The sequence below is a fragment of the Physeter macrocephalus genome, chromosome 20, assembly GCF_002837175.3.
Source record: "Physeter macrocephalus isolate SW-GA chromosome 20, ASM283717v5, whole genome shotgun sequence".
Classification (NCBI taxonomy): domain Eukaryota; kingdom Metazoa; phylum Chordata; class Mammalia; order Artiodactyla; family Physeteridae; genus Physeter; species Physeter macrocephalus.
In genome coordinates, this window is record NC_041233.1 from 71,110,022 (window position 1) to 71,123,400 (window position 13,379).

Consider the following 13,379-nt stretch of genomic DNA (forward strand, 5'->3'; position numbering starts at 1 on the left):
TCTCAAAAATTTCCACTTCGTATGGTTATAAGATTTAATGTGTATAAGTCTTATATTTCTTCTTTTAGAATGTGAAAATGTTGTTTTAGAGAAGATGTTTGCAATTTTGTTTGGCTTTTTTCTTGAGATAGTAACTTTGTTGAATAGAGTAATTGTATTACAACCAAATAGTAGCTGGTAGATTTTGGTGCGTGGCTTGATAGAGGCATTAAAACTCTTGAGGGCAGAACTGTTAACTGTTAGGTTATTAAATATTACTTCGATGGTGGCCTAGGGAGCACCAGATGGCAAAAATTAGTATTTTCAGTTTTTCATGAGAATTCTGGGGGAAGAAACATTGTAGAGATAAATACCTTGGTTGAAGAAAACTAGCTGATAAATGACTTCCAGAGGAAAATAAGACACACAAACTAAACCTCTTTTGTTACTAATAGCTAATATTTGCTGAATTTTTACGTATGTCAGTCACTATATTAAATGCTTTATGTATATCTTGTTTAATCTTCATATTATGGGATAGAGACTATTTTTATCCTTAGTTAGCTGATGAGAAAACTGACACTGAAAGATTAGATTATTCTAGAGGCAGAGACAGAATTTGATTGCAGAGCTGAGTTCTTAACTCTGCTATACTAATTTTATAGAAATGCATACTCAAGTACTACATTCCTGTATGTCAATTATCCGTAGTATTGATGTACATTAGAATCACCTGGGAAGCCCTGAGAAAGTGCTATGCTGGGATCTACTGCCAGAGATTTTGGTCTGGTGAGGGCCTACATGTTGGGAGGTTTTTTTTATAAAAAACTCTACAGATGGTAATGTGCAGGGTTGGGAACCATTAGTTTAAATATTAGGAGGCAGAATTACAAACTAAGTCTTGAGTTTTTTCACTTGAGTTTTTCTTAAATTGTTCTTTTCTCCTTGCATTCAGAAAAGATGTCGTCATTTGAGAATCGGCGATGGTCCTTGAGCTTCTAGTGCCATGCTCTAGCATTCATGGTTCAAAGAACCCACAACAGTGTTTACTTGAATTTTCCATCTGAAGGAAGAGGGATTGGGAAATCCTGGGTCTCATATCTTATCCCTGATCCGCTAATGTAATATGGAGAGCTAGAAGCTGGAGCTCTGGGCTGGGGACTGGGAATAGAGGTCTGTGTCTGAGTCCCTGAATAGATCTCGCCAGCCTTCCCAGGAGGAATCTGTGGAATGGTTCATAGCCATTTCTAAGTGATTCTTCCTGATTCCCCAGAGAGGTCAGGGAGTGCTCTAAGGAATGCTCTTGTGTTCCAGACCACGCTACTCGGGGTATATTTAGTTTCCATATTATTGGGGTAAGAATCAGATCTCCCAAATTGAAAGGGGCTGGGCTTTCCCTGAGAGAAACCCTGAAGGGTCCTAATCATGATCACAAATGAAGGACCAAAGCCAGACAAATACCATACTAAACATCTTATTCTGACATAAGGTTTACAGCAGTGAAGGGCATTTAGCTTTCCAGTGAATTGTTTCTGTCTGTGTTTATTTCCAATGTCAGTTATTAAATTAAGAACTTGTCTTGATGGCCAACGGCCCTTAGTAAATGCAAACACATTTCTGTATCTTACATTTTATACTAGAGAAATCAATATACGAACTACTTTCTACTCAAATAAGAGAAGGCCTTTTATATTTTAGTCTTGTGAAGAGAACACATAAGCAAAACCATATTTTCCTTCTGTGGACTTTGGATCAATTTTAGTCTTCGTGTGTGCCTTGTACTAACATTTATATGCACATAAACACAGGAGCTGAAGAAGGTAACGATAATTGATAACCAACTCATTTTTACATTAGGGGATAACAAATACATTAATGAATTAGGATTCCTTTATCTGCAGTGAATTAGATAGAGATAATAGAAACGTATCTTGAACTTTCTTCTATCGTGTATTATTAGAACAGATAGAATGTACAGATAGAAACACATTCTGAACTAGTTTAAGCAAGAAAAGGAAAAAAAAGTAGGAATTTGTTCAGAGGGATATTGGAGAACCCCATAGAATCCATGAGCTAGGAGCGTTTTAGGAATGGACTGGAGCCCTGTGGCAAACCCTGTGTCTGTTGCTTTTCTCTGTCTCTCCTACACATTGGCTCCATTTTGGCTTTGCTGTGGACTGCCTTTCTCTATTCCTCAATTCAGTAGTGTAATGTGGTTGCCAGTAGCTACTGTATATCCAGACACATGGAAAGGAATTCATCTCTCTGTTCCAGTCTCCAAATTTCTAGAGAAGGGATCTAATTGACCAAGATTAGATTATGTGCCTAATTCCTGGACTAATTATTATAGCTATGGCCAAAGTGGTAGGTTGTGCTTTGGGAGAACTTTGGCTGTTTCCATAGAAATCATTTGGAACAGTGAAGAAGAGTGTCAGTGTCCGGAAAACAGAGAGTGCCAGGCAAACAAACATTTAAAAGATGTTCACAGCACAGCATCAAACAAAATATTTGCTTGAAAGAAAGTGTCTTAAATTAAGACTTTTAATGACTGTGAATAAATTGAAATTTTATTTAATCTATACTGGTGTTTTCTCTTAATTCTTCTTGTATTTATCAGTTATAGCTAGCATTTTCACATGCTGCTGGCTATAAGGCATAGGTCTTACTTAAAGTAATACATTTAATATTAAAAAGTATTAAAAAAACTTATTAATGACTCTTCTAATTGTTACTTCATGCTGTGAATGTTGATGAATGTGCAAGACAAAAATACACTTAATTTGTCTATTGCTTAAAAATCCAAGACACTCATTTTTTTTTAACATCTTTATTGGAGTATAATTGCTTTACAATGGTGTGTTAGTTTCTGCCTTATAATAAAGTGAATCAGCTATACGTATACATATATCCCCATATCTCTTCCCTCTTACGTCTCCCTCCCACCCTCCCTATCCCACCCCTCTAGGTGGCAAGACACTCATTTGACTGCTGTTAAAATAACTGTCTTTATATTTGCCTTAGCTAAATAAAGAAAATAAAGCATTGAAAAGAATCAGCATGTTATACATGGCCAAGCTGGGGCCAGATGTAATAACTGAAGAGATCAACATCGATGATGAAGATTCAACCATGGACCCTGAGGGTGCTGCCGAGACTTGTGTCTCAGTACAGTGTCAGAAGCAAATCAAGGGTAGGATCCCTGGCTTAATTACTGAGCACGTTTTTGACTCCTGTTAGGATAAGGCTTCTGAACCCTGGTTGCACATTGGAATTACATGATAATTTCAAAAAATATTGATGCCTGGTTCCTACTTTGGAAAAAATTCTGATTATTTGTCACAGGGGGTGGCCTGGTTGAGAATCATGATGGATGTATAGCTTTATGAGTACTTTCTTGTTTGGGATTAGGCACTTTTGAAAGCATCGTCTTGACAGAAGCCGTCAGTTTGCCTATAAACTTCTAAAGGATAGGACTGTGTATTAAGATATTTTTGTTAAATGAAAGTAAAAATGAATAAAAATATATTTAGCCGACACCTCCTGTTAGTCTGGTTCTCTGTTGGAATCTTTGGGGAAGATACCTCCCCAAATTGCTTAGTCTCTGCTCTCCAAGAACTTCCCATATGATTCAGGCAATGAGCTAAAAGCAGTATGTAGTATTAAGCAACTGCGGTGGTCCCCAAGTAGTGCTGTAAGGCAAGATCACATGATACATCTATTAAATACACATTAAGTTTATTAATAAATAAATAAATACACACACACACACACACACACACACCTATATATTGTTAAGGATGTAGGAAAACAGTTTGGGGCTCAGTAACTATTGGAGCATTTTAACTTACTGTACCTGTCAGGAGCAATACTTGTTTGCTTGTTTGGTAGATAAAACTTCAGTGAGAAGTATAAAGAAGAAAGTAAAAAGAAAGCCGTCTTAACCTGACTTTCTACCTGCTAACAAGACAAAATCATATTTATGTTGGTAGGAAGGGAGAGGAAGTTTAAAGGCTTTCCTTTTGTTTGTATTTCTCCCTTCTGTTAGGTCTTGAATGGTATGGTCTCTTGTTCTTCTTTAAGATTAGCCAGCCAGTGAAGAAACTTTTTAAAATAAGTTTTAAAATAAGTCTCTGAGAACCCTTCAATTAAGTTGGGTTCATGTAAAAAGTTTGATTTAACTTATAAATAAATAACCACATAGCAGGTTTCTAACTATCCTTGGAGAAGGGTAAGAAATTAAAAGCACTTAAAAGCCAAGTGGCAAAAGTATGTGGTCCTGGGTATAAATTTAAGTACTCTGTACTAATCCATGTTTTTTTTTTTAACATTTGCGTGGTAGAAGTCACTTTAATCTAACACCAGAAGTTTTTGCACTTATAGTTGCTAGTATTTTCACTCTAGTAATACAGTTTTCATTAAATTTCAATAATATGAAATATGAAGTAAATTAAGAAACAAAACACCAACACCCTGGAGAGAAAATTATTAGAATTAACCCTTTTTCAAATAGGTTATATTTTGAGTCAGTTCAAATAATGTTTAAGGGCTGTAAATTGGCAGCAAGTCAGGATTTTTTTCTTTAAATCAAAATCTCCAAATTATTAGCTGCCCAGTTTGTTTGTATTGCATTGTGACAAAAGCCCATGGCCATTATAAAATAATGCCTTAATTTGTTTTGCTGAAAGCTTAAAAAAATTCTACTTCTAAAATGCCAGATAGTTTCCTAGAATACAGGTTTGATATATTGCAGAGAAAACATGATCTAGTATATTTAACATAGTGAGTGTGCCTGATACAAAATTTTAGAAACAGCTATATTTGGCAGTGGGGCCGAGGGGGGGGGGAGAAGTGATATTTCCATTGTCTTTTGCTACTTCATTTTCTTTTTAATTGTGGAATAACTTTGACCATAAGCTGCACATGGATTGGCATTTTCAATTCTTCTGACAAGATTGGTTTCTTCTTTTAAAAATAAGGCTTTTTTTTTTCTTATTTTTTTCTTTAAAAATGCAGAACTTCGAGATCAAATTGTATCTGTTCAGGAGGAAAAGAAGATATTAGCCATTGAACTGGAAAATCTCAAGAGCAAACTTGTAGAAGTAATTGAAGAAGTATGTATCTTAGGCCCGAAAGGCAAAACCTTTAGTGTTTTAAGGTGTTTGGGGACAGGCTAAGTCAAAAACTTGCTGTTGGAAGCTAATTTCTGACATGAGAACCATGTACCAATTTTAATCTTCTCTCGTCCCCACTATTTCAGACATACAAAAAGGTATAGAAAATAAGATCATGAACATTCATGTACCCACTGTCTAGCTCAAGAAATAAAATAGTAAAATAACATTGAAGTGTTTCCTATTGTCCCTTGTGTTTCACTGTGAGGCAGATTTGTGACAGTGATATCTGCATTTAAGTCATACACTTTGTTGCTGCTGGTGAAGAATGATTTTGCTTCTCTGATGGAGGGCTGACTCAGCTGGGAAAGGCTATCCCCCTCTATACCTCCAACACAGGCATATATGATAGATGGTAGAATGGGTTCAAGTGGGTATTTGGAGAATCTTTTTATTTGGAGAATCTTTTTCCTTTTGAATTGTCTTTAAGAGCAGGAGCACATAATTAGCCTTCTTTGCATGAGGCTTCAAGGATCTGCCTTTGCAGTCTCGGTTTAACTTGTATCAGTGGTTCTCAGAGTCTGTAGCCCAAGGCTTCCCAACTGATGTGTATAGCACCTTGATATCCTTCAAATGGCTTACAGGTATGCCAGGGTATTGACCCCTTCAGTGAGCAGCCTCTTTCAGTTACCCCAGTTCCCATACACATATTCTTAAGGGCCATAATGTGAAAAAGGTTGGAAAGCAGTGACCACCAACCTCCCAGCCCCAGTTGCTTTTACTTATTGTGGCAATAAGTGTGACTGGGAAGAAGGATGATGACAGTTTAGAAGCATTGAGCAGTGTATACCAGTTGCTAATTTAAACCGAAAACAACAGTATAGCTTATACTAAAAGAAACCAGTTCACAGACCATCTGGAAGTGCTGATGGATTCAGGGTCCCTTTCAGGGACCATTACCTTAGCTTGTTTCTTGAGTATAACCATAGGAGAGAAAGAAAGACATTTTGATGCATTCCAATCCTCAATTATAATTATTTATAGATGATTCTCTCCCCTCCCACTTAGAGGTGTTATTGGAAGCCATTTCAGAAGTTATTTTTATTATGACTATTTCAGACATCTGAAAAGTGTAAAAAACAAAATAACGAATCTCCATATGCCTACTATGTAGTTTAATACATAAAACGTTAGCATATTATTGAAACCCGTGTGCATCTCTCCCTAACTGCATTCTCCTCACTCCCTGCACTGTTTCCTTAAACCACCATTATTCTGAACTTGTTTTTTATCATTTCAATGCATATATTTACATTTTTACTACAATACCTAGTATTTTGAGTGTTTTTAACTATATAAACCTTTTTTAATTCAACATAATGCTTTTGAGATTTATCCACTTGGTACATGTAACTTTACATTCTTTTTTTAAAACTATACTATGATATTCTCTTTTCCTATTGATAGATGCCAAAAATTATTTCAGAAATTTAAGTTTTGGTGGGGGAGATTTTCATATGTATTTTGTTTAAGACAAAAGTCAAAGTTCAAAGTCTTTTTTATTTAAAAAATTTATGTATGTTTTACTTAAGCCAAATGTCATCAGAGTTTAAAATGAGTACCAGAATTGAATATTGGCTCTCTGATTAAATGATTCAAGTATTTTCTGGGTGCAGTCTAATTGGATTTTTGCATTAAAAATGTCAATCATTTACACTGGATGGCTAGAACACTGCCATATTTAGGGACCAGTGCCAATACTATTTGGAATATGTAAAGAAGTTCCAGATGTACATCCTAAATTAAATAGTTACTTTGAGGCTTTAAAAACGTTTTAATAGAAGCCTAGCACAGTGAAGCCAATTATTGCTTTAATGTAACATCGTGTTGAAAGTTGAACAGCAATTTAAGTATCACACATCATCATATATCATGTTTTACAATTTTGTATGTTTTCTCCCCTCAAAATATCACATTTTTAGGTAAATAAAGTTAAACAAGAAAAAGATGTTTTAAATTCGGAAGTTCTTGAGCAGAGAAAAGTCTTAGAAAAATGCAATAGAGGTATGTATTTCCAGTCTTTTTCCTCAAATATATATGTAATTTATTTTGTTTATATGTATTTTGTGTTGTTTTATACTGGTGTCTAAAGATTCTTGTAGCAAAAATCTTCTATATTGTGTTTTCCTAACTTCTAGCAATGAGTCTCTCTCATTCCTGTTCTTTTACCACCTACCTGAGAGTCTGGGGACATTTAAAGGTGCTTTTGCTTGAGGAATTCATGACCCACTCATTTTGAAACTTCAAACCTAAATACTCTTTTGTCCTACATATATCCTGGGACCATGGCCATATTGGCTATCCCCTCAGTATTTATATATCTGGTAGGTTAATTGGTAAACCTCTCCTCGATCCAGAAGAGATTAGGATATCTACATAAATACATGCAACATTATACGATAAAATTTTAGATTAAGAGGATATGGAAAATGGAACAAACGGAAAGTGAGTATATATGTTAATGTACAAAGTGCTTATTACTTACTCCGAGTTCTTGCACATTTCCTGCCTGTGTGCCTGAAGTCTGGCTCTGAGCTGTCTAGGAGCCAGAGTGATGAGAGATTCATGATCATTTTTATAAATCACATAAAAATTTATCTGTTGGTCAGGAGAAGCAGACCTGGTCTCATGGTGAGAAGGAACTTTCTCCAGAGGCTACTTCTAGAGAAAATTCTGTGTAATTTGATTCCATCATCCTTGTCATAAAACACAGCATCAAGTCTCATGGGACCATTGCTTATGTCCCCTGGTTTAGGGCAAAGGAGCAAAGTACAGTTGTGCAAACATAATTCTTAAGGGAGGGGACTTACTAAGCTTTTTGTTCTCCTTTTTTCCCTCAGCCACTGTCTTTCCTAGTTCAGAAGCTACAACACTAAAAGGAAACTTTTCAGACCCAGGGCCTTCCCTGTTGTTATTGGTGGTAGTTCTCCATCTTTGTGTCATTCATGAATTGAGATTTTTTTTTTTTTAGTAAATAAAGGACCTTGTAGCTAAGTGTGGGAGATGCACTAGGTTGTAACATTTCCTCTGCCTTTTGTGCATTTAAGAAGATAGAAATAGTGTAGAAGAATTTTCAGTCGTGATGCACTGTGCTAGAAACAGAGGGCTCTGCAGAGGTTAATATCATGGACCTTGCCTTCAGGGAGACCCTTATCTAGGAAGAGAGAGATTATATAAATAAATACATGACTAGGACCAACCGAATTTCTTTCAGAATCCAAGAGGGCCAGGTCATGTGAAAATTCACTTTTTATTATAGTGTTCTGGACATAGAATAGAAAGTCAATTATTTTGCCCAGGGCTTCAGATAGTCATAATCTTCTTTGTTTTCTTTGTGAAATTTTTTTTTAAAGTAGGTTTGAAAATCATTTAGCTCTCAGGGACCTGTAATTCACATCACAAACCACCACTTCATTGCTTTACTTGAGTAAGACTATTAGTCTTTCCTCTGAGGAGGCAGTAGATTGACCGAGTACAGAGTTTGAAATTCTGTGTCATTATGCAGCAAACTAGTCCTTAATCAGTTAGGACTGAAGTGCCCTGGAGGAACAGTTTGTGAAAGCTGCCATTAAGAGAGCCTTTTTAAAGGTTTTTATTGACATGACTCAGCTCAGGATTGAAAGTGCCTTGCTGGAAGCCAATGGAGAGACTAGTGTGCTGTCCACCTATGTGGTTCCTAGTTGGTAATGGCGTCATCACTCCCTCTGTCCCGTCTACATCATTATTTAACAGAATAGGTCACAAAATGTCAAAAAGTAGGAAAGAATTCATGTTGCTCCTATTCGACAGGATAGTCCCTTTGAAGATTTCTGTCCACAGTGATTCTTTAATTCAAAGCTCTGACTCTGGGCCCATAGGGATCTAAGGCTGTTTCTCTTCTTTATAAACATGGAGAACACTTTGAAATAACTTACATATGTACATTTTTTCTTTTTATTCAAATAACTTACTTTTTTGGTGGAAAGTATAGATTTATATGGGAAAAGAAAAAAAAAAAACTCAGCCCTTACAGTCCAGAGATAAGCACTATTAACATTTTAGTGTTTATTCTTCCAGGAGAGGAAAGGGGGGAGGGGCAATTTAAGGGAAGGGGACTAAGAGGTACAAACTATTATGTATAAAATAAGCTACAAGGGTATATTGTACAACACAGGAAATACAGCCAATATTTTATAATAACTATAAATGGAGCATAACCTTTAAAAATTGTGAATCACTATATTGTACATCTATAACATATAATGTTGTGCATCAACTATATTTCAATCAAAAAACCTATATATGTACACTGAATTGTTTATTAAATATGTTTATAACGTATATGGAGTATAAATAAAATACCAACAAAAGAAATACCTTTTTTGCCCATCGGTGCTTTAGAAGCCCCTGAACATCAGTCTCTACTTGTGTTCCTTCCTTGGACTTTTATCATTGCTTTTATTTATAGTTTTGTCAGATATATATATATCCCTAAATAGCATATTGTTTAATTTTGCATGTTTTTGAACTTTATATAAATGATATCATTTTGCATATGTCCTTCTGCTACTTTTTGTGTTTGTCCGGTTCATCATGTTGAAGGGTATTGTGTGGTATGTTTATTTTCACTGCTGTAATATTTCATTCAATGTCTATACCAAAATTCATTTATCCAGTATCCATTTGGTGAATGTTTGAGTTTTTTCCAGTTTTTTTGCTATTCTAAGTCATGCTGTTATGAAAATTCTTATACATGTCTTCTGGTGCACATATCCAAGAGTTTCACTAAGATATATGCCAAAGGTAAAATTTTATTTTCAATTTCACTACATAATGCCAAATTATTTTTAAAGTAGATCTACAAGTTTATACTCCTGTTAACAGTGTATTTGTTTCCATTGTTCTGTAGTCTCTCCCAACTTGATATAGCTATACTTTAAAATTTTTGCCAGTTGCCTCTTTGGTGAGTATAAAAAGGTAGCTGTGGTTTTACTTTCCTTTTCCTTGGTTACTAACGCAGATGGTAATTGGCCTTTCACATGTTTCCTCTTCAGTGAAATCCTTGTTGACCTGTTTTGTATGTGGCTTTTAAAAAACAAAAATGAACTCATTTAAAAAATATATCATGAGTGTCTTTCCATTCAGTAAATATGCCTCTACAATGTAATTTTAATGGCAGAATATTTCTTGTACATAGCATACTTTACTTACTGATCCTTCAGTGTTAGACCATCTAGATTATTTCACTGTTTTCAGCAATGATGCGGAGAGCACCCTTGCAATTAAATCTGTATATGTTCATGATTTATTCTTTTAGAAGAATAAATACATTCCTAAAAGTGGAATTGTTGAGTCAAAGGGTATGAATAGTTTTAGATTTTAGATTCATATTGCCAAGTTGTCCTCTAAAAAGGTCTTACCAATTTATACTCCAACCAGCAATGAATGTGGGTGCTTATATGCCCGAATAAGGAATCTTTTCGTCATCATTTTTCATCTGTATTCCTGATAATCTGTGTGGCATATTGTCCATTTTCTTTTCTTTGTCTTCTCAAGTGTCCATGCTAGCAGTAGAAGAGTATGAGGAAATGCAAGTGAACTTGGAACTGGAGAAGGACCTTCGAAAGAAAGCAGAGTCATTTGCACAAGAGGTAAATATCTTGCAGTGACTTCGTATTTTATTTTTATATTTTAAAGAACTTTGCAGATGACATATAAAAATATTTTTTGAGGTTGAATAAGAAGTTGTCACTTTGAATTATGGATCACCTGATTTAGGGAGCTATGGAATAGTATCAAATTCATTGAACTTGGTGTCGGAAGATCTGGGTTTAAATTTTGGCCATGTCATTCAGTTAGTAGTTGTATGTTACTAGCAGTTATTAGCAGTCCCTTAGCCTCTTTGGGCTTCACTTTCACCATCTATAAAATGGGTGATGTTACCAACCTAACCAAGTGGATTTTAAAATCAAATGGCACAATTTTTCAAAAGAATTTTGTAAACTATAAAATGCTATATCGGGGAAAGAAATTATATTTAGGGATACCCATCCCATAACTTGTGAGGGAAAGTCCAGCTTGAGTACAGGATTTTTGCATGTTTCCAGTAGCCTTGAGAATCTAAGTTACATCTCAGTATACCATCTGAAATAACAATATCATGGTCTTAGTATTTCTCTTCAGCTGCTCTTCAGTGCTCTCGTTATGTGAGTTGATTCTTCCGCTTGCTGTGTAACATTGTCATGTTACACATCCATTATCTGAGCCTTTCACCAGAGTAATGACTTTTCTCTCATGTTAGAGATAAGCTTTGAGCTTTTAATGTTCTGACCTTAACTTTGTTGCCATGTGGTTATTGGGTATTCCATGGCTCTGGGACTGGTTTCCAGGGAAATGATGAGGCACCATTTGGCTGAACTGTAACAGCTCATGATGTGGAGCTGATCTGCATGAGATTTCCATCATGTGTAAATATTTTGAATCTGTGTGCATACTGTAGGTTCAAGGAAAGTAGCTAAGGAAATATAAAACATTCTTAGGTGGACGTATCCAAGGTGTAGAAGGAAGACAAAGCATGGGGTTATGGGAATGACATTTGAAAATCAGATTATGGTTTTGTGCAGGAGTTTTTCTGTGCTTGAATGTAGCTGTGCTAGCAATGACCTCTACAAAAGATTTAGTCTGAGAAGATCTGATTTGAAATATTATGATTCATTTTATTCAGAGAGTTTAATGAAAGGTGAGTAAGTATTGTTCTCTTATTTCCTGGAAGGAAGAAAAAAAAATTGAAGTGTGTTAGAGCCCTTTGGAAAAAGCTGCAGCATATAAATAATGGAACTAAATAAATGGTTGAGGGGAGGGAGAGTTGAGATAATGTGAAGATGCCTCCATTGCAAAACTGAAAATGTTGGCTGATTTTGACCTGAATTCTAGGGTCTTATTTTGAGAGACATTTTCAGTTTTCCATTTCTTGTTTGTAGAATGATGTTAGGATACAAAGCAGCTCGAAGAAAAACTTGAAGGCCATGCAGTAGCAGAGAGGATAGATGGAAGAAGTAAGATTTCTTTAAGAATGAATGATTCAGTCTGCCATCCACTTGGTAGTGATTGGTGCAAACAATAATGCTGACATGTTAACCCAGAATGAGGAGAGAGAAGTTTGAGGAGGGAAAGCAAGAGCGGTGGCACTTACATTACTGGTAGCGTAAGTGTTTGCAACAGTGCTCAATGATTGTACAATATCTAGGTTTGATCTACATAGTAGTGAGAAGAAAAGACAAAGCTAGATTAGAACTAGTATATCTTCCCTTTTCATGGTTTACAGATTCTAAGGTTTTCAACAGATAACTACGGTTAAAAGGTACACGACTTAGCTTAACCAGAGAAGTACCACTTTTGCGTTTTGTTCTTTAGTGCATTCAGCAAACATCTGGTAAGCCAGACAGTGTGTAGATAGTGGGAATATAATGGTGAAGAAAGCAAATATGATCGTTACCCTGTTGGAGTGTACAGTGTAGAGCTGTAGAAATCAATTTTTTTTTCCTGTTTTCATTTTGCCAAACTTTGAGTATTTGACAGTGCTTTTCTTTTTTTTTTTTTAATTTTTGAATTTTATTGTATTTATTTTTTTATACAGCAGGTTCTTATTAGTCATCAGTTTTATACACATAAGTGTATACATGTCAATCCCAATCTCCCAGTTCATCCCACCACCACCCCCTGCCCCCAGCCGCTTTCCCCACTTGGGGTCCATACGTTTGTTCTCTACATCTGTGTCTCAACTTCTGCCCTGCAAACCAGTTCGTCTGTACCATTTTTCTAGGTTCCACATACATGCGTTAATATACGATATTTATTTTTCTCTTTCTGACTTACTTCACTGTGTATGACAGTCTCTAGATACATCCACGTCTCAACAAATGACCCAATTTCGTTCCTTTTTATGGCTGAGTAATATTCCATTATACATATGTACCACATCTTCTTTATCCATTACTCTGTTGATGGGCATTTAGGTTGCTTCCATGACCTGGCTATTGTAAATAGTGCTGCAATGAACATTGGGGTGCATGTGTCTTTTTGAATTATGGTTTTCTCAGGGTATATGCCCAGTAGTGGGATTGCTGGGTCATATGGTAATTCTATTTTTAGTTTTTTAAGGAACCTCCATACTGTTCTCCATAGTGGCTGTATCAATTTACATTCCCACCAACAGTGCAAGAGGGTTCCCTTTTCTCCACACCCTCTCCA

At 35.7% G+C, this 13,379-nt stretch overlaps 2 protein-coding genes across 5 annotated transcripts in view; one reads left to right on the forward strand and one right to left on the reverse strand.

Moving 5' to 3' along the window:
• The window catches only part of SHTN1 (shootin 1), a 104,266-nt gene that overhangs the window by 36,428 nt on the left and 54,459 nt on the right, over positions 1-13,379 (forward strand). For all 4 annotated transcript variants that reach the window (XM_028481181.2, XM_007126140.3, XM_055080929.1 and 1 more), the window contains 4 exons: positions 3,001-3,169; positions 4,993-5,090; positions 7,073-7,154; positions 10,686-10,780. In XM_028481181.2, the coding sequence (XP_028336982.1) occupies positions 3,001-3,169; positions 4,993-5,090; positions 7,073-7,154; positions 10,686-10,780 (444 nt within the window). The remainder of the gene's footprint in view (positions 1-3,000; positions 3,170-4,992; positions 5,091-7,072; positions 7,155-10,685; positions 10,781-13,379) is intronic.
• ENO4 (enolase 4) overlaps positions 10,696-13,379 on the reverse strand; it is an 88,812-nt gene continuing 86,128 nt past the window's right edge. The window contains exon 17 of the transcript XR_003677496.1: positions 10,696-10,747. The gene's annotated coding sequence lies outside the window, so the exon portion shown is untranslated. The remainder of the gene's footprint in view (positions 10,748-13,379) is intronic.